A 21,181-nucleotide genomic window follows, 5' to 3' on the forward strand; every position below is an offset into this window, starting at 1 on the left:
ATGCAGATTCATTAAAAAAGAGCTGGCTTATAATTGCACTTTGTCTTTTGATGTATGTGTGTTAGGTAACAACCGATGAATTTCATTAATTATGAAAATAAAACACACTTTTCTGTATTTGACTTCAAAATAACCTCAAAATTATTTTTAACAGCAGCACATGTTCTATCTGTAAATTTATGCTACTCTTTTTTTATATTTAAAACAGAAACAGGCTTTGTGCTTTACAACAAATATAAATGGGGTAATTTGGATAATGAAAATAAATGAATAACAGCGGCACTAATAGAGCTGATCCTATTTGCAATGGCTCATTAACTCTGTACAGGACGCAATTCACTGCCCTGGATCAGGAGTTGATAACGGTGCAGCATGGAGTTATTAGCAAAGAACGGTGCAATAGGAAATTAACAGAAGGTCTGTTCATTCGCTGGGAAGTCAGGATCCCCTTTAGCATGTATAACCACTTTAAACCATGTGTTCAGAAAAGGCCATAAAGAGGGAAAAGTCAAAGAAATAATCTCAGTACTACTCCTACCACAAGCTAGTACTGATCAAGCTCACAGTAAGCACTTCAATGCAGTTGATCACTTAACCCTCACGGCAATCCTATCAGTTAGTTCCAGATATTATCCTCATTTTGCAGATAGGGAAACTGAGCCTCAAGAACTTGCTCAAAGTCAGACATTAATGAGTGGTGGAGCTTAGATTCAAACGCAGGCATTATGACTCCAGAGCATTCGCTCTTAACTCTTCATGGATGACAAATTGCCTTCCTGGCTCTGCTTTATCCCCAACTTCATCTAGAATGATCTAGAGCAAAGAAAAATCCCAGTGTCTCTCAGTCTGAGATGTAAGGTGGGGAGACACATCAACACAGCTACCTCTTGGGGACAATGCTCAGATTCTAGTGGGGATGTCAAGGGGAGGATGTGGTTTGAAAAGACATTCACTAAACCTACTGTCTCCATGTGTAAATGACAGAATTAAAGCTGGACAAGGTTTTGGCCCGTGGGAGAGGCTGAAGAAATAACACAGGGGGCATAGTTAAAAAATGCTGATAAACAGTGACATTCTCTGACCTCTAGTCTGCCATTAACTAGCTGGAAGATCCTGGGAAAATTGCATAACCTAGCACAGCAATATTTCTCAGGGCTGGACAAGATGATCTCAAAGGTAGTGCTTTCACTCTTAGTAACAATTTCTGTGCTCTGGAGAAAGAATGAAAAATAAGTACAGGGTAGTAACTTTCTCATAAGGCAAACAATATTCAATTTAAAGGTTTGTCCTTCATTCTGAAATCAGCTTTCTTGTTATTAAAACTTCATTTATGAAACGATGATGAAAGTACATGACAGGAGGTCTCCTTTTCTTTTTGAATGTTCTTAGCAGAATAAGAAGTAGGTTACTTCATCTCATTCTATAAACTTTTTCGAATTGTTACAGGGTTATGAAGTTCCACACAGGGAACCACTACATTAATATATTTTGCAATTCAAAATGTTCAGGGTACTCTACTTTTCCACAGCACTTGACAGTTTATTAAGCATTTCACATGAATGATCTCACTTGGTGCTCTGAAGTCTGCGAGATAATCTTAGTTTGCAGAGTGAAAATAGAATTTAGGAAGGGTAAGCAATGATCAAGATTACACAGGTCATCAAAGAAAATCCAGATTGTAATCTGTATCTTGTGACTTTAAATGCTACCTGCTTTCTAATTGGCGAGTGGTTCATAAATCTGGCCAAACACTAGGGTCATAGGGAGAGTGTCTGAAAAACATCAAATGGATAAACCTGAATTTCTGGAGGATGGGCCTAAGAGTCCTATCTTTTAAGAGCTCTCCAAGGGATTCTGGAGGGCAGTCAAGTTTGGGGACCAGTACTCAACATCACACTGCCTCTGTCCGGCCAGCCTCACCAGGAAGAATAGGGGCTTTGGAGTCAGAGCTGGGTACTTGTGAGCGAGTCCTATAATATACCTGAGCCTCAGGCCTTCATCTGTGACATGAGGATAATGACACCTAATATGCAGAGTTGTAAATATTTTTAGAAATATACGTAAAGTGCCTAGATATGGTAGTTACTAAAAAATGGAGGATATTTTATTATTATTATTACTACTACTGTTACAGTGAATATAGTGTCTAATACGACGCCTAATATTACTGAATAAGGTATCTCTTATAAGCAGCAATGATCCTAGAATTTTCCTGAAGCAAATTCACTATAGATAACCCCCACATTTACGACTTTTGGAACTGTCAGCAGGTTCCAGTTCCCTCCCCTGTGAAATAGTTATAGTTGTAAATCACTAAGGTACCTTTTTGACACTAGAAGTCAAAGTCTCCATAATTTTATTTAAGCGTTAAAGCCTCAGATGGCTTTGAGGAAGTGGATTTTAGTTGAGTATTAAACAGGCATAACTGAAATAACTGGTATTTAAAAATGACAAATCTCTTAGTTATGCCGCCATGTCCTATCAAGGTAAGACTATGTCCAAAGCTAGACATTTGCATCTCTACAGTTTATAATTTATATCTGTCTATCATCAAAATTATTTGAAGCAGCTTACCAACAAATGTGATAATAAGACAACAATGAAGCCAGTAAAAGAGCTGAGAATTCCCCCAAAATGGGGTAGAAATGGAAGAGAAGGGAAAATGGGGCAGAGGAGATGACTTTTTTCAGGAAGCCAGGAGAAGCTCTTTATAAAAACTGTACATTTAAGCTAGCGTTAAGATTTTTGACAGTGTTTTTAAGATTATGAACATATGACTTCTTAATGTTTCTTACCAAAGACCACAAATGCTATCACCGATATACAGATGCAACCTAAATAAAGGAACTTTTTTCTAAGTAGGATGGAATTCACGTATGTCCACTCTTTCAGGGTAGCAGTGAGTGCTTTTCTTTTGTTGACTAACCTCACTCTTGTTCTTCTGAAAAAGTATATACTGCATTTAAGTATTCCATCGTTATTCCGCTATCATCTTTTTGTGGATAAGAAAAATTTTTTAATTGTTTTGATCATGTCAAACGTATTATTGGCAAAGCCAAGTAAATCTTCAGGATTGTTATCCATTTGGGAAAACTTCTATCATATTCCTCTCTCACCTTGCTGTCTTTCTCACATTGCTCTCTTTCTGCTCCTTCCCTCCTTTTTAAAAGTCAAGTCGTTTTTAATCATAAAAAAAGGCCATTACGGTAATGGTAGCAAGAATCTAAAAATGATATCACTTACAAATTCGTATTAAGTGGTAGTTTTTGATTCCCTGAGCATGAGTGATTTGATTTTTTTTTTTTTTTTTTAACAACTATTCCCCTGCTCTGGTTATAGTCAAAATGAAAACTCCTTCTTGGTTTTAGACATTGTTTCCTTTCTGTTCCCGCTGTCACTGGCCTGGCCCAAGGTTCATGCTTCTCCTCACTTTGGCTGCTCTAAGAGCCTCCTTTTCAGCTGGTCTCTTTGCCTCCAGGGTCCTGAAAGTGGTCCTCACTCCACTTCAAGCATCCTGTAACTGCAGCTATATTCATCTTTCTAAAGCAGAGCTAGGGTTATGTCTATTCTCCACTAAAACTCTTTCTTGGCCACGCACTGCTGATCACGGTCTTGTCTGCCATTTCAAGACACCACGGTTTTCTCCCAAAATATCTCTCTCTCTCCTTACTGAGTACCTGGGGGGCATCCTGCTCTCTGGCCAAACTACTTGTTAGAATCTAAATGCAATCTGAACTCTTCCATGCCTTTACCTTACTATTGCCTCTAACGAGACAAATAAATGAAGAAAAGAATAATAACTAATTACAATTTCTGTGTACGTCACCACTCTATTCAGATATCCTCTAATTTACATTTGTCCCCAAATCTAACAGGTCACACTTATAAGAATCTAAGTTGAGGAGGCATGATTATTCTTGCTTCAGTCGTCAAGGTACATGAAGCCATTTGGCGGGGTTAGTTTAGGAAAAAAAGAGGCCACATTGAATTCCCATGCAGCAGAAACAAATGAAACCTAGTTTGCAGGTCAATCTTGTTTATTTTGGTTCATTCATCAGTATAATATAGTACCCACGACTCTGGACTAGATATCAGGGAACCTGAAATTTAATCCCATTTCTTCCATGACCAACCATATAACTTTCAGAAAATCACACAACTTTTCTGGTCCCTCGTTTTTTCTCATTTACAAAATGGAAATCTTTTTTTTTTTTTTTTTTTTTTTTTTGCGGTACGCGGGCCTCTCACTGTTGTGGCCTCTCCCATGGCGGAGCACAGGTTCCGGACGCGCAGGCTCAGCGGCCATGGCTCACGGGCCCAGCCGCTCCGCGGCATGTGGGACCTTCCCGGACCGGGGCACGAACCTGTGTCCCCTGCATCGGCAGGCGGACGCTCAACCACTGCGCCACCAGGGAAGCCCCTGTCTTTCTTTGTTCAAACACTACACATACATAAGAAATTATTATTGTGTTTATTTGCCATTCCCTACAACATAGTCCCTTTTTGTATATATTTGCTTTATAATTCTCTGTCATTCCCATAGCTTTTGTAGATTCCATAATTACATCTCAACACCACTGAGAGTTCTAGAGAAGGAAGCAAATACCAAGTATCACAAACGGTTCAAATATACTGCTTTTTAGGATGTTGATTAGATCACCTCTTAGGCCTTTCCTAGCTTTAAAATAGTAAAATAGTTACTGATATGTAAACATCACTCCATCCTCCTAGCCAAGAAGTGCTTGGACTTGTCACAACTTATCTGTCTCATGACTCTAGACCTCATGAAGGTTTAGTATGTCTGTCTCTCTCTCATCTACACAGAACCTTGTAGGACGTCTCATACCTCTTGTAGTTCACACTACAGCTATTCCTTTTACATCTGAAAACAGATTTAGCTTTCAAATAGACATGTGAATTTGAAACAACAAACTACTGAAAGACATTTTAGGTTTATTCTTATATGGCTAGTTGTGATATCAGAAATTCTGAAGAGAGAAAAATTTCAACCAACGTCTTCTTGGGAGAGGCAAAGATTCTCAAATTGTCTACTACGTGAAATTTAAAAGTATAATCGTCACGTATAGCACACAGGAAACTGTAGCAACTGCTTGCTCCAAAAACTAGGCAGGTCATCCTAATCCAAAGTCTAGACTTTGAACTCAAGATGGCAAACATATGAACTCTCCCTCACCTTACTAACTCCCCACCTAAAGTAGACATTGAAAAATTGATACCAGAAATCAAATCTCTTTGCTCTCCCTGTTAAAGATTTATCTGGCTGAATTCGACCTAGTTGACATTGCCATGGCTTTTCCTACAATTAGTCTAAATTTTCAGCATAACTGTAGATAGAGAAGCAACAAGTTCTCGTACAGTGTATGTGGAGATTTTAGAGCCAGTCTCACCTGAGCGATGATGAAGCTCTAAGTAAATGAAAGTTGATGCCTCTGAATACAGATAAACACACACACACATCCCACATTATTTCAGGGACAACCAAGGTAGAGGTAATTTCAGAGCCTAGTACAAAAGTGATACACAATGTTGAAGAATTTTGGTTCTTCTATATTGAAGTGAGACTCAAAGGAAGAAGAAACTCTAGTCCACTTTTCCTTAACACATAATACAGCTCTTGTAGCTTTAACTGAAGCTGAACCTCAATTTTCAAATAGGTCATTTGTAAACTCCAGAAAAAGTAACACTGATTCAGATAGCAGGACTACACAACAGCTACTGACACAAAACCCTCTGGAAAAATAGAATGAAAAGAAGCCAGCACTTACTTGGCACAAACCACTGATGCACATATCCAAAGATTCTGTGTAGCAGCGAGTCCCATCTAAAACTTTAGGTGCAAGTTCAACAACTAGGGCTGTTCCTTTGGCCTGGCACTTGAGGGAACATGGGTTGTCGGGGTCGTTAGACACAGGAAGCCATTCATAAAACTGGCCATGGTGCTTGACATCATTATGAGCTGAGCACTGCTGCGCTCGGAAATCACCTGCTTCTGGTGGGCAGTCCTGGAGAAGAAAAAGAGGGAAGGGAGAAGCACAGGTTAGGAGAACAGCCTCAAACAGAAAACTAGAGCAGCTATGTGCTCCAGGTCTTAGGAAACAAAGCAAATGTTCTGTCGTTACAGATGGACCCTCCCATAGCATCTGAAAGGTTATATGATTATTTGGCCCTCAGAAGGTAGAGATTTGAGAAAAGCCATCACCTTGAAATATATTTTCTGATAGAAGTGAAATGGGAAAGAAACCAACTTGAAATAGATCTGATGGATACTAGTTGGGAAAGTAACCACCTTGAAATATATTTTCTCAAAGATGTTTATTTGTCCATGGAGTTCCTCCACATCGTAATATTTTTGTTTCCTTGTAATTTAAGTAGAACTGAGTATAGTCACAGGGTTAGTTAAAAGTATCACTGTCATTTTCAGTTCTGATACCAAAAGCTATGATACTAGTTGGGAAAGTAACCATCTTGAAATATATTTTCTCAAAGATGTTTATTTGTCCATGGAGTTCCTCCACATCGTAATATTTTTGTTTCCTTGTAATTTAAGTAGAACTGAGTATAGTCACAGGGTTAGTTAAAAGTATCACTGTCATTTTCAGTTCTGATACCAAAAGCTATGACAAAATGTTATTTTAGCAACTAGGAGCAAGAAGTTATGATGATTTTGTTCAAAATTTTTTTGTGGGGTTGTTTGTGAGTTTTTTTCTAAAGCAGTATACTTAGGTTACACAGTATCCAGAATTAAACAGGGAGACCAAAATAGAGAAAACAGCACTTACACCTGAATTTCTTTGGCTTCAGGCAGCATGGCTGAATGTCTTGGACTCCCTCCTCAGATGGGAGTTGGATGCAATATGGTGGGTCTCTATGGGCCTAGGTTTCCTTGTGTTTAGAACAGAGGCAATGATAATACTCAGCTCTCAAGGTCATAGTCAGAATCTCATGAGCTTTTGTTGGCCATGTACTGGCACAAGGAAGACAGTACATGGTAGCTATTATTGTGATTATTTAATGAAGCCACTGAAGAGAAAGTGTTGCTGGAGAATTAGGAAAGTCTCTGAATTTGAATTTGAAATCACACTGTATGAGACCAGCAGAAAACAAGAATGTTTTACGTGTGTGTGTGTGTGTATATATATATATATATATATATATATATATATATATATATACACATTGCTGTACGCGGGCCTCTCGCTGCCGTGGCCTCTCCCATTGCGGAGCACAGGCTCCGGACGCGCAGGCTCAGTGGCCATGGCTCACAGGCCCAGCCGCTCCGCGGCATGTGGGATCTTCCCAGACTGGGGCATGAACCCGTGTCCCCTGCATCGGCAGGCGGACTCTGAACCACTGCACCACCAGGGAAGCCCTACATGTATATTTTATAAATGGAATTTTAAAATGTAAAACCATAACTAACCATGGCTATTATCTAATAAATGATAAACTGTAGTGAAAACAATTATGATTTAATTTAAAAAAGACAAATATCACCTCTCCCTCGGAGAAGCTGTTTGATAAGTAGGTCTATTTTATTGTACATGCATTCAGATTAGGATTTATTACGGAAGATTGTAGAATATCCATCTACAAGGATGGGTATTAATGACAGGGAAGACTTTCATTAAAATTTTTAATCTTAAATAATGCATTTTCATGTAGCCTTTTAGCAGTTCCTGATTACTACATTATCACTTTTAAGAGTTCTCTTTTACAATGTTTCTTCTTCTGAAAATCTATTTACATTTAAATAAACATTGAGAGAATAACATTATGCTATTTTATAAGATGAAATCCTGACTCTTTCCTCAAATTTCAGTGTTACTATTAAGTAGCATATAACAAGCCTTTAATATTTCAGAAAGCATTAATTCTTCCTAGGCAAAATGGGTGTAAACAATTACTTATTTCAGTTGAAGTTAAACTAGCTCAAAATACAATATAAATTCTCGGGCTTCCCTGGTGGCACAGTGGTTGAGAGTTCATCTGCCGGTGCAGGGGACGCGGGTTCGTGCCCCGGTCCGGGAGGATCCCACATGCCGCAAAGCGGCTGGGCCCGTGAGCCTATGGCTGCTGAGCCTGAGGGTCCGCAGGCTGTGCTCCGCAACGGGAGAGGCCACAACAGTGAGAGGCCCGCATACCGCAAAAAACAAAAACAAAAAACAATATAAATTCTGAAAGGCATTTTATTGTTAGTATCATATATGTTCTCAGAGTGAATAAAATGTAATACTAAAGGAAAAGAATAAATTTTATTTATTCTTTAAATAAATAAAGTATACATGGGTACCCAACAAGGCTTCAGTGATTTTGAATACTGTCTGAAAAAAATTTAAAGATCATTAAACCAGTCAATAAGTGTGTGTTCCACTTTGTTGTGATAGTTAGTTGTTTGTTATAAGAAATAAAATAAAACTCACAATCTGCAAACCTATGCTATAAATCACAAAACAGGTAAATTGTATGATGCAACACAAACTATCTAAACTCAGATGTTTAACCCCATCTCCTTTCAGATGATGTGTTCCAAGATAAGAACACAAACAAACTTAATGTTAATTATTCATGAACTTATGTTCCAAAGGCAAGACCACAACTTGCGCAGTTTACAAATCCTACCACTCTCCAACTAGACCTCATTTACTAGCTTCTGTCCCGAAATAACCCTGTGATTAACTACAGCCCCAAACTCTGCAAGTCTTCTTCCCTAAATCCCCCCATCTGAGAAACTACAGGCTGTCACGGTGCTTCTTCCCCTTGTTTAGCAAGTTTAATAAAACCAGCTTTATATGATTAACATGTTTCCCTGGTGGCCGCTGCATGGGGGCTTCCACAGTTGAACTGATAGTTTAATTAATAATTTTTAAATAAAGTATTTTCAGTTGCATAATACCTGGCATTCCAAGAGTCAGCTGATTACTCAGTAGTACAGAAGAAATACTGAAGTGGACTCAATAAAGCAGAATACTGAGCAGACTGTTTAGAATGGTCCCAAACTTCCCTCAATTACTTTTACCTTCTTTTTCTATAAATAAAAGTGAATCAGCTATAAGGGAATTTCAGGGTCAGGTTGAATCACCTCTGCATTAAGTAAGAAGGGTAATATATAATTAAGAGACCTCTGAGTATGAACCTGAAATACTTTTCTGTATTTATCCAATTGCAAGAAAGGAGTGTCAATTACATTTTAAAATTGATGTTACATCATCTTAGTACAGACATAAAACTCCTACAGAATCTCTTATGAGTCCCCGCTGTTCAACAAAATGTGTTGAGTCTTCCCACCTTTACTAAAATAAATAAGACTGAAAGTCAGTCAAAAGTAAAATTACTAAAAAGTGAAGCTAAACTATTAAGACTTTTTGGGTTTCTTTTCAGTGACAAAAAAGTAGACATATCTAAACACATCACAGAGAATCAACAGGCAGACAGATGTTCCTGTTTGCCATTCACCTATATCTACTAGCCCTGAGAACACCTGCTATAGGTTTTTATAAACTTTCACAACCGGAGAAATGTCTCTGAGAATAATAATGCTTGCGAACACCTTTACTCACTTTTATCACTATGGTCTTTCCTCCCGCCCCTACTTCTGCAGGGGTGGGAATATATATTTTGCTACATTGAGAATGCACTTAAAACCTGGAGTTCAGAGTTGGAAACTGAACTTGAACCTTCTTAATGTTTGAGTTTATTTGTACTTGGCAAAATGCAACTTCCTGTTTTAAGAAAAATGACTTAAGAAGGCTTATAAAACAGGTTCAGAAAGCTTCTTGGACATCAAATCGCTCTTACAAAATAACATTTTCATGATTTAGGTGTAAATGAATCAGAAACATATGAATCAAATTTCCCTTGAAATACACATGTTTAAAAATTAAGGGAAGAAGGATTTGGCAAACGCTTCTTTTGTTGAACCCAAAACATCTCAAGCATAGTTCAAGACACTCACTGAACTCCTGATGCATCTGGAATCACCCAGCTGCAGGAGTGGAAACTCAAGCAAAGTCATCATAGTTTCTTGTCCCACAAGTATCAGAAAAATAATTACAATGACTCTTACTTGTATACAGATTCATTATGTACAAAGTTTTTAGTTTTGAATTATAATTTGATGCATGAAACCACTACAGTTCTTGATCCTCCTAAAAAGTTAGATTTAGAAACTGATAAACCTAACTGCTTTGAAAAATATTTAACATCCTATCCTGGGCATCATTTTTGAAATATCTCATAGGTACTAATGATGAAGACAAATGAAATTGCTGAAAATTCTCATAGCTATCTGAACTAGACACATCCCCCACCAAGAACCTGGCAAAAAATAATGGTGTGGGAAAGATGCTCTGGACTAAAGACCCCCAGCTTTCAGCCAGAAACACTGTCCAGTAGAAACAGAGCAAGAGAGAGCAAAGGAATGCATTTCTTGGCCTTCTGTCTATTTCCAACTAACTGTAATGCCTGAGGATTGACAACTCTGTGTCAGGCTACTGAGCTAGGGCTTCCTCACTCTGAAAAAAAAATATTTTATTTAACATAGTCAGATGATCCCATGAATTACTGCATTTAGCCATTTAATACAGTATAATACTTTTTCTCTCCAATTTTAAAGCACTCAATCCTAACCGTGTCAGAGTTTTCTTCTTTAAAAGCACAAAAATAAAAGCTGACCTTTAATGTACTCCCATTATAATTCGTAAAGTCCGTGGAGTTCTGCCATAAATGAATCCAATTCAAAACATTTTCTGGTTAATTAACGAGCCAGTGGGAAAGATAAGATGGATCCCAGATGTCCCCTGATGATGACAGGTGGATCAGATTACATTGTGGGACAAAAGAGGGTCAAGCTTCCCAGAGTTTACTCACTGGGTGAAACGTAGAAGATTATAATCTCAGCAGCTAAGGGTGGTAGCATCAGAAAGGCTTTTAAAATGGTTCTGAAAAAATACAGATTCAGGGTCAGGAGAAACGTAACTTTTTCTCTTTTTCAAGATGACATTTTCCTTCCTGAGGGATACCCTTCTGCTCTACCTCTATCCTTAAGTATTCGGTGGTTGGCCTTTTCTCCTAATTTTGCCGTTTCAATGAAATTATTATATGAGTGCCATGGTAGAGATGCCATATTCTGATTCTTTGGTCTTATTTATAAAGTCAATATTAATACCTGATAGTATCAAGAAAATACTGGAAATTGTATTTAGGTGACCACTTGGACTGCAGTAACTGAAGAAATCTATCCTTCTCACTGCATTTCCCTATCTCGTAACTGTTCCTCCAAATTCCGTGTCTCCCCTCCATCCTGTCCTAAATCACTCACCCTCCATAAAAATTACTGTGCAAGAAAACAAAACTATAATTGCTTAATAAGGTGTCTAGTCTATCCTCCAGAAATTTGAGATTGCGACTCCATGATGAAAACATATATGGAAATTTATCAGCTACTTGATGACTTTAGAAAATTTTATTAGTGCTAAGTTTTACCCTCAGAATATTAGGAACCCTCAATGGTCTGATGGTAAAATGGAAAAAGATTACCATAAAAGATTTCTGCAGAATAAGTAGATGGAAGCTCTGAAGAAAATGCACCCTCAAGTTCTCAAATCTCAGCACATAAGTAGACACCTTTTATATATTTTGTCTTTACTACTTGGCTTTCTGCCTCTTTTATTTGAAGTTGAGCTGAGACTACTAAACAGTAATTATCCACTGATGCAATCCAATCTAATACGATATTTTGTTCTCAGAAACATAATTAATGTTTCAATTTCTATTTCCAACTCAGACTCCCTTCTCCTGAACTCCAGTCTCATATATACAACTGCTTCCTCACCATCTGGATGTCTAAGATATCACAAACTCATCATGTCCAAACTTGAATTCCCAATCCCCTCTTTCCCCCCCCAGAATTTGTTTCCTCTGAAGCCTTTACCATCCCAGTCAATGCCAATTCCATCCTTTTCAGGCCCCAAATCTTAAAGCAGCGGTTCTTATACTTGAGTGTGCATCAGAATTACCCGGAGGGCTTGATCAAAATACCAGATTATTAGGGCCCCATCCTCCAGAGCAGGGGAAACGTGCCGCACAGCAGGAGGTGAGTAGTGGGTGAGTGGGCGAAGCTTCATCTGCCATTCCCCATCACTCGCATTACAGCCTGAACCATATCCCTCTGCCCCCCAACCCCCACGGAAAAATTGTCTTCCACGGAACTGGTCCCTGGTGCCAAAAAGTTTGGGGACCTCTACTCCAGAGTTTCTGATTCAGTAGATTAGGAGGCGGGGGGGTAAAGGAATTTGCATTTTTAACAGGTTCCCCAGTGATGCTGCTATTGCTGGTTTGGTGACCACACTTTGAGAACCACTGCCTTGGAATGATCCTTGACTTTCACATCCAATCCATCAGGAAATGCTGGTTCTATACATAAAATTATACAGAATCTGACCACAAACTCGGCCAAGCCACCATCATGTCTTGCCTGCATTATTACAATAGTCTCCTAACTGATCTTCCTTCTTCTACCTTTGCTTTCCAAGAGACTTCTGTCAGAGCAGCCAGAATGACCTTATTAAAGCAGAAAGCAGATTGTGTCACATTTCAGCTACAACTCTGCCGTGGCTCCTCACTTCACTCAGATTAAAAGCCAAAACCCTCATCACAGACAGAGGTCAAGATGTGGCCCCATCACCTCCTTCTGTCTTCCTTATGCCCTTGGCTCCAGCCACACTGGATTCCCACTACACCTTGAACACTCCAGGAATACACTTACTTTAGGACACATGCGTTATCCATCCCTTCTGCCTAGAATTCTCTTTGCCCGGATTTCAGGCGGCTAATTAACCTCAACCTCTATCAAGTCTTGCTCAAATATCACCTTCCCAATGAGACCTACCTTGACTTTTCTATGCAAAATTGCAATTCCCACTACTGATTCCTTTTTATCTTCTCAAGTTTTCCTTTTTTCCTTCACACTTAATGACCTTCAAGTACACCGCATAATTTACTTATTTATTATGCTTATTTTTTGTCTGTGTCCTTCCACTAAAGTATAAGCTCCAGGAGGATGGGGATCTTTGACTGTTTGGCTCGCAAGCTATTACATACCAGTACGCAAAAGAAATTTTTTTGAGAATGAATGACTAACACATCAAATACATAAAACAGAAGTCATGTCTTTCATTGTAGAAACTCCTATTCTTAAAATCTTGCAGGGAATCTAAATCTTGATAGTTTCCTAATCAAGGAATCTTAGAAAATCTTGATGAAATATCTATTTTTTCTTCTTTTTTTGAAATACAGATTGACAAGAATACTTTTTATTTCAGATACTAGGGAAACTGAGTAGGGATCCTTGCCTACTTTCTGAATAGGCAGATTGATGGTTCTTCCAGCATGTAAACAAATTTAATAGGGCAATATTAAAAAACATAAAATGTGCTGAAATAATTATTCCATAAATAGACAGTTGTAAATTTTATATAACATTCACTGTTATATGCATGCACTATAAAGCACTAATGTTAAGGTATCAAGCTTTATACCCGAATTTTGGCCACCTGCTTATACTAACATCAACATCATCAAAAGCATTTATTTGTGCAAGACTGCTAGCTGCTATAAAAAATGAAATTAAACATAGTCCCTGCCCTGTCTAGAGTCTATATGGAGACAGTTCTATTATATTTCAAGAACATAATATTTAAATCTCAAACACATCGCTATCAGTGCAAAGAACAGAAAATGGGGTCGATTTTGGAAGAAGGTGGTGTCACCGCAGGTAAAGGTCACTCTTGTCTCATTCTTCCTCCTATTTGAAAATACTAACAGACTTTCTTGGGACACTATATTTTCATGTATAATATATAAGACATATTTAAGAGTCCTTTGTTTTGTTCCTTTTTCTTCCTGGTATAAAAGATTTACAGATTTTCTTTATTTTCCTTCCAAACCATCAATACTTCTGGAAAGTAAGTGCCTATGAAAATGAATCATTAACCATTTTAACGCCTTACTATGGATCAGGGTCGGGCCCTATAAAATAACATCTTTACAGATTTGTGGTCCTGTAAAATAATATGGAACTCTTAAGTTTATTCAAGCTTTGGGTGTGCCCTACTCTGGGCCCACTAAGTGAATGCTGGTTACAGGTATATTAAAGAGCTCTAAACCAGTCCAAATGTGTTTATCCAGGTCCAGACATAAGAGACTCAAAATATATCACACAATAAATCATTAACCCCACCCTACTTACTTGATTAGAGCTTGTTATCTGAAAACAAGTGCTCTGCTTGGCTAGTTTTTAATGTCTCCAGGCATTTGACAGCTGATCTAAGTAAAAACATTTAAAACATTTCATTTTAAAAGTTCGTTTTTTTCCTCCCCCGTTTGGGTAGCTTTTATTTCAGTGTGTTTCTTTTTTCTCCTTTGAACAATGCAGACTTTTGGAATCCAATTCCCTTGAGGGATTTGTAGGCCTGGTTGTTGTTTGTCATATTAGACTCTTAAAATTCTCTCCATTTTGAAAATATTCATTCCCTGAGGGCTTTTATTGTTTTTAGTCCCTTTCTCTGAATTAGCTCCAATTTAGCAGTATCTTTTCTTAAATCAGCATTTCTGACTTTTTACTGTTTTTTATTATTGTCTAAAATCAATGTTCTCTCTCTCCCCAAATTAACATATTCGAAGTGGTAATTTGTAATCCTTTCTGGAACATGGCATACAATTTCATTTTAAAAGCATTCAAGTCTACAGGGTTTTTTTGTTTGTTTTCAGACTGTATTTACCAAAATATTTGCGGTGGACAGTCAGGTTAGAGGAAGGACTCATATAAGGGAAATATTTTAGCATGTAAATACTTAAGCTGTTACTACTGCTGGGGCCTGCTGGGTAACAAATTCATTATGTTTCTATTTATAAGTGGGAAAGGTAGTAAAGCTTGATATATGACAAAGGAGCAAATACGGAGGCTGAAGCTGTCTTCCGGCGCTTACGCCAGCTGCTTAAAGAAAACTGGAAAAAGATACCACCCAGAGCAATTCAAAGATAAATACAGGAATCCCCTGCTTTTCCAAAGTTCGCTTTACGCCATTTTGCTTTTACGAAAGACCTTACATTAGTACCTGCTTTTGCCAAGCAAAAGAAATCCGAAGAGGATTTTTGCTTCTACAAAAAGAGGTGAAAAGCAAAATGGTGTTCAGTGTTTATTTTGCAGCAGGCCTAGACGCCCACCCCAAGCAGGGAAAGTGGCGCCACCAAGCTCCTTCCCCAGGAACTACACTTTGCATCTCAGCATCAAGCCTACATTTGAACGGTGTCTATGAGCACCCGTGCTTTAACTCCATTTATTCTGTGCACCTGTTAGCAAGATGCATCCTAAGGTAATTGCTTCTTTGTTTTATGCCATTTCAACTTAGAAAAGGTTTCATAGGCATTCTCTACTTTCAGATAGGGGAGAAACCTGTACCATGTTAGACAATTCAGAGAAGACCATAGTATTCTCTTCTCTTCTCCATCCCTGTCTATAACAAACTGCCTAGTGTTGCCTGCAAGCTTAACTTCTTTTCGGCTGTCACTGAATCCTGACAGCTGTCTGTTTTCCTGGCACTGTATCTAATCAATGCTCTTTTTTGGAGGCATGTAATACAGTACCATGAACACCTCTTGAAATACCTCTGTCCTTGAAATACTTCTGGGTACTCGATAGGTAAGTTTTTTGAAGCAAGCAATTTAAGGTTCCTGAGTTACTTCCTACAAAGCGGACATCAGGCTGCTATTTGAATTATTATCCAGTCAGTTCACTGAAGTTTATATTAGGAGTGAAGCTGCTTCCCAGCTTGGAGAAGGTTCCAGGTCAATGGGTAGAGGAGAAAGACATCTATTCTCCAATCAGTGGAATGGAATAGTGCCTCCTCTCAGCCAGATTCCTCTTTGGATTGTAGATTCTAACCCTGACCACAAATACAAGTCATCCTGGCAAGAGACAGGTTTCCAAAGAGAGGAAATCAGATGTCCTCAGACTGTACATGGTACCAGTGAAGATTAGCTGAGTCTTTCCTTGTAGACTGTGGAGTGAGGGGAAAGAGTAAGATTACCATGGATAAAACGATCAAGAGCTTAATGACGTTCTCTTCCTTCCCTTGTCTCTTCCCAACTTCTAGATCAGAATTCCTATTCCAGACACCCACGTTCATGATTTACGACATAAACTGACCTTTTAAATGAAGTATTCTCAAGTGGCTGGAAGCTTCATCATGGGTATGGTGACAATACTTTCCACAGCAAACGTTAGAATTCATGCTTGATAAATTTGAGGATACTTATGGCAACACCAGGGAAATCATTGAAAGTGGGATTATCTTAGAAAAACTGGGTAGCCACGGAATCAGAACAAAGCAGAAAGTAAAACAAGCAGGGTGGGGAGTTTCAACTCAATTGGTGTCAGGCAGTGGTCCTGGGTAGAAGGGAGACCCCCTCCCCCATAGGTCTGCTGTAGGGTAGAGTAAAAGCTTCCCTTACATAACCAGAGAAAGAGTCCACCCTTCCGTTTACTGTGCTCAAGTGGGACCTAGAAATTGTTTGCTATCTTTCCCCAGTTCCCTTTCTAAATTTCTTTATTTTCTCCATTCCTAGGAGCCCAGGACCTACGTGCTGTCACAAATCATACCTCTGCCTTCTCTTTTCACATCCCAAACCTCCTCTTCACCCTGCAGGAGAGGATGGGTCCATCACTGCTCCTTTAATGCTTTTCTTACCAGCTTCCAAACTGGCAGCTATGAATTGGACAGCTGGGCACTCTTTTCAGAACACAGTGAAATGCGTCAGTTCCTAAAAAAACCCCCAAAAAGGCTATCCCTCCGAAGGATCTCAATATTCACCCTGGCATAAAGGGGACTGGCACTGTCATATGGTGGCTCTGTAGGCAAATGGGACAGAAATGAGTTAGGACCAGTACAACGTTTAAATCAGTATTGGCACATAGTAAGCACTCAATAAATGTCAGGTATTATTAATATTACCAACACCATGGAGGGGAGCATTATACAGCTCCTGGGGGCTTCAGAGGAGCCTGAGACAGTGCTTGTTTCATCCAGCTTTGCCTTCCCCATTGCCTTGCTGCCTCTAGCACTACTTTATTTAGTTGTTTTAACATAATTTTAATTAAAGGGACTTAAATGAATGTCTTAACATATGAGTCTAATCAAATACTATCCTGTGCTAAATTTATTGGGTTCTAAGTTTGATGGATGACAACACTCAACTTTGTTTATGTGTGTTCATGCTTCTTAGTTTGTTGATCTTGGACTATGGACATATTTTAAGAAACCAAAAAAAGAATTAGAGAAATATATTTCCTGACTCCTAAAACCCAGTATTTTCAGGTTGTCCTCTGAAGCCTGAAGCACTTCCCCTGAGCCCCCGTCTCATCCTGAAGAGCCCTTGGCTTCCAAGTTGATTTTCCTCTCCTCTTCCCCTAAAACTTCCATTTCCTTCCGTGGGCTGTACTAGGGAAGAGGGACGACGAAAGCAAACTGATTCAAGCTATCTACAGTCAGGTTTGGATGAATCACAATGCTTTCTAATTAATCACTCCCAATAGCTATTAATTTCCATGCGTTCACAAAACACGGAGACACTAGCTGAGCACTAGGCTAGAGTGAAAGGTCAGATATTCTCCCTGACTTCACGGTGCTCACAATTTAAAGGGGGAAGATAGGTATTGTGACCATAAATCAAGCTTTTATTCTAACGATAGAATTACAGGCAGAATGACAGACAATTCAAAACTGGAGGATAAGTTTTGGACAGAAGTCACCTCCCTTCTTATTTGGTCTCCTTTCAGGCTGAATCTGAAAAAGGAGTGAAGGAAAAGGGCCACTGAAACTGTTTCTCCCCCTGAGTGTCCTCAGTTTTGCTATGGGGTCAGTCTGCTCTCTCTCTTCTATGTGGTGTGACAATACAACAAATACCTCAGCAGGTTTCCGAAGGGAGCTGACCTAGCTTTACCTGTTCCATAGCCTCAGATCTCCCCGCTTCTCTCCATCCACCCCACACCTTATATCAGAATAGCTGCCATTCCCTCAGTGCTTTGCTGCTCTGGCTTACATTATCCAACATGGCCTCCCTGTATTCACCTGGTTGAGTCCTTAAAGCTTAAGTATCACTTCCTGGTTTCCTTCTACAACAACAACTTCTTATCCTCAGGCTGAGAGAGGCAGCTCCCTCTGAGATGCCATAGAATCCTATACATACCTTCATCCTTGGACTTAACACACTATATTATATTCTTGGTTTACCAAGGGCCTAGTAACAGCCTGGCACAAAATCAATGCTAAATAAATATCTGTCAAGGATTGAATTAAGGGACTTCCATATGCAACAATATATAGAGCCAGATATTTTGACAAAGCTTCCCACTACAGAACACCTAAAAATTCTACATTCAAGTAAAAATAACATTTAAAAAAATGTTATATGCACAACTGGACTGGCAAGGAAGTTTCCATAGAGACAAAAAATTTGAGAAAGCATAAATTCACAGAGGAAATTGATGGATGTCCAAAAAGGATCTGTTGGTTTCTGGTGGTTTACAACTTTCCATTTTAGTAGGCTATAAGAGCAGGAGACAATGGATAAAGTGTATAGACTGCAAGATGTGGAAGAGGATCAGATCCCCTCATAATGCCAAGACCCTAAGCAAAACCCTCAGAGAAAAAGTAAACTAGGAAAAGAAACAAAACACTTAGCTTCTGGAAAGGGCCAAAAAATGTAGATAGTAAAAATATTAGTGGTTTCTGGGTATGGAGGAGGGAGCAATGAATAGGCAAAGCACAGAAGATTTTTAGGGCAGTGGAATTATCATATTCTCTATAAAACTACAATGGTGGATACATGTCATACATTTGTCCAAACCCATAGAACGTACAACATCAAGAGTGAACTCTAATGTAAACTATGGACTTTAGGTGATAATGATGTGTCAATGTAGGTTCACTGATTGAAATAAATACACCACTCTGGCGGGGAATGCTGATAGTGTGGAAGGCTGTGCATGTGGTGGGCAGGGGGCACATGAGAGATCCGTATTTTCTGATCAGTTTTGCTGTGAATCTAAAGCTGCTGTAAAGTTTATTTAAAAAAATAAAACGGGCTGATAACAACAAACCAAACCAACTCAGCTTCATGAAGGGAAATAATAAGGAAACTTGCCTATCTCAGCTTGGCTATGGGTTAAGGGTGGGGCTAGAATTCTCTTTCTAGGGACTCATGAGAGTTCAGGACACAATTCGCACAACACGGACAATGGAAAATTTAGTTTAAAATGGTCTTGATGATCTTGAGAAAGAAAAACGGAGCTGGAGGAATCAGGCTCCTGGACTTCAGACTATACTACAAAGCTACAGTAATCAAGAGAGTATGGTACTGGCACAAAAAGAGATACATAGATCAATGGAACAGGATAGAAAGCCCACAGATAAACCCACACACGTATGGTCACTCAGTCTACGGCAAAGGAGGCAAGAATATACAATGGAGAAAAGACAGCCTCTTCAATAAGTGGTGCTTGAAAAACTGGACAGCTACATGTAAAAGAATGAAATTAGAATACTCCCTGTCAAAAAAACAAACAACCTAATCAAAAAATGGGTGGAAGACCTAAATAGACATTTCTCCAAAGAAGACAAACAGATGGCCAAGAGGCACATGAAAAGATGCTCAACATCACTAATTATTAGAGAAATGCAAATCAAAACTACAATGAGGTATCACCTTACACCAGTCAGAATGGCCATCATCAGAAAATCTACACACAATAAACGCTGGAGAGGGTGTGGAGAAAAGGGAACCCTCTTGCACTGTTGGTGGGAAAGTAAATTGATACAGCCACTGTGGAGAACAGTATGGATGTTCCTTAAAAAACTAAAAATAGAACTACCATATGACCCAGCAATCTCACTACTGGGCATATACCCAGAGAAAACCATACTTCCAAAAGATACATGCACCCCAGTGTTCACTGCAGCACTATTTACAATAGCCAGGACATGGAAGCAACCTAAATGTCCATCAACAGAGGAATGGATAAAGAGGATGTGGTATATATATACAATGGAATATTACTCAGCCATAAAAAGGAACGAAACAGTGCCATTTGCAGAGATGTGGATGGACCCAGAAACTGTCATACAGAGTGAAGTAAGTCAGAAAGCGAAAAACAAATAGCGTATATTAATGCATATATGTGGAATCTAGAAAAATGGTACAGATGAACCTATTTGCAAAGCAGAAATAGAGACACAGACATAGAGAACAAATGTATGGGCACCAAGCGGGGAAAGGGTGGTGGTGGGATGAATTTGGAGACTGGGGTTGACATATATACACTACTATGTACAAAATAGATACTAATGAGAACCTACTGTATAGCACAGGGAACTCTACTCAGTGCTCTGTGGTGACCTAAATGGGAAGGAAATCCAGAAAAGAGGGGATATATGTATACATGTAGCTGATTCAGTTCTCTGTACAGCAGAAACTAACACAACATTGTAAAGCAACTACACCCCAATAAATAAAATAAAATAAAATGGTCTTGGTTAGTACTGATCACCACCTCATTCCAATATCATCGTCCTCAAAAGCAAATGTAAATTCTCCTAGAAAGTACACATGTAAATCCAGGCTACAAGAAACTCTCTCTTAAATGCCAACAATCATGAAAGCACATAGAAATATCACAACATATATGAGGAAACAAGGTAACATGAGACGATAGAAGCAAGAAAATCAAACCGACAGAAAGTTACCATAGTTAAATTATTAGACACAGGATACAAAATAAGAAAATACAATGTACTTAAGAAAAAATTTTAAAAAGAATGGTGAACATATAACCAAAGAAAAGTGTAATCAGATATACTTTACAAAGAAACAAATAGAACTTAAGTAAATGACAAATATAAATGACATTAGAAATTTGATATGCGGAATAAAAAGCATATTAGTCACAGCAGGGGAGACGAACTGTTCAATGGAAGAAAGAGTTGAACAAATTATACAAAATCCAGGACAGAGAGACAAAGATACAGAAAATATGAACAACAGAATAAGAAATATGGATTATATAGAGCAAATCATTTCCTGAGAATTTTCCAGAAATAATTAAAAA

At 38.6% G+C, this 21,181-nt stretch overlaps 1 protein-coding gene across 1 annotated transcript in view; it reads right to left on the reverse strand.

Annotated features, from left to right (window-relative positions):
• Positions 1–21,181, reverse strand: part of ADAMTSL1 (ADAMTS like 1) — a 433,243-nt gene that overhangs the window by 356,073 nt on the left and 55,989 nt on the right. The window contains exon 4 of the mRNA XM_065878827.1: positions 5,787–6,023. Coding sequence (XP_065734899.1) covers positions 5,787–5,810 — 24 coding nt within the window. The 5' untranslated portion in view covers positions 5,811–6,023. The remainder of the gene's footprint in view (positions 1–5,786; positions 6,024–21,181) is intronic.

The sequence above is a fragment of the Phocoena phocoena genome, chromosome 6 (assembly GCF_963924675.1).
Source record: "Phocoena phocoena chromosome 6, mPhoPho1.1, whole genome shotgun sequence".
NCBI lineage: Eukaryota > Metazoa > Chordata > Mammalia > Artiodactyla > Phocoenidae > Phocoena > Phocoena phocoena.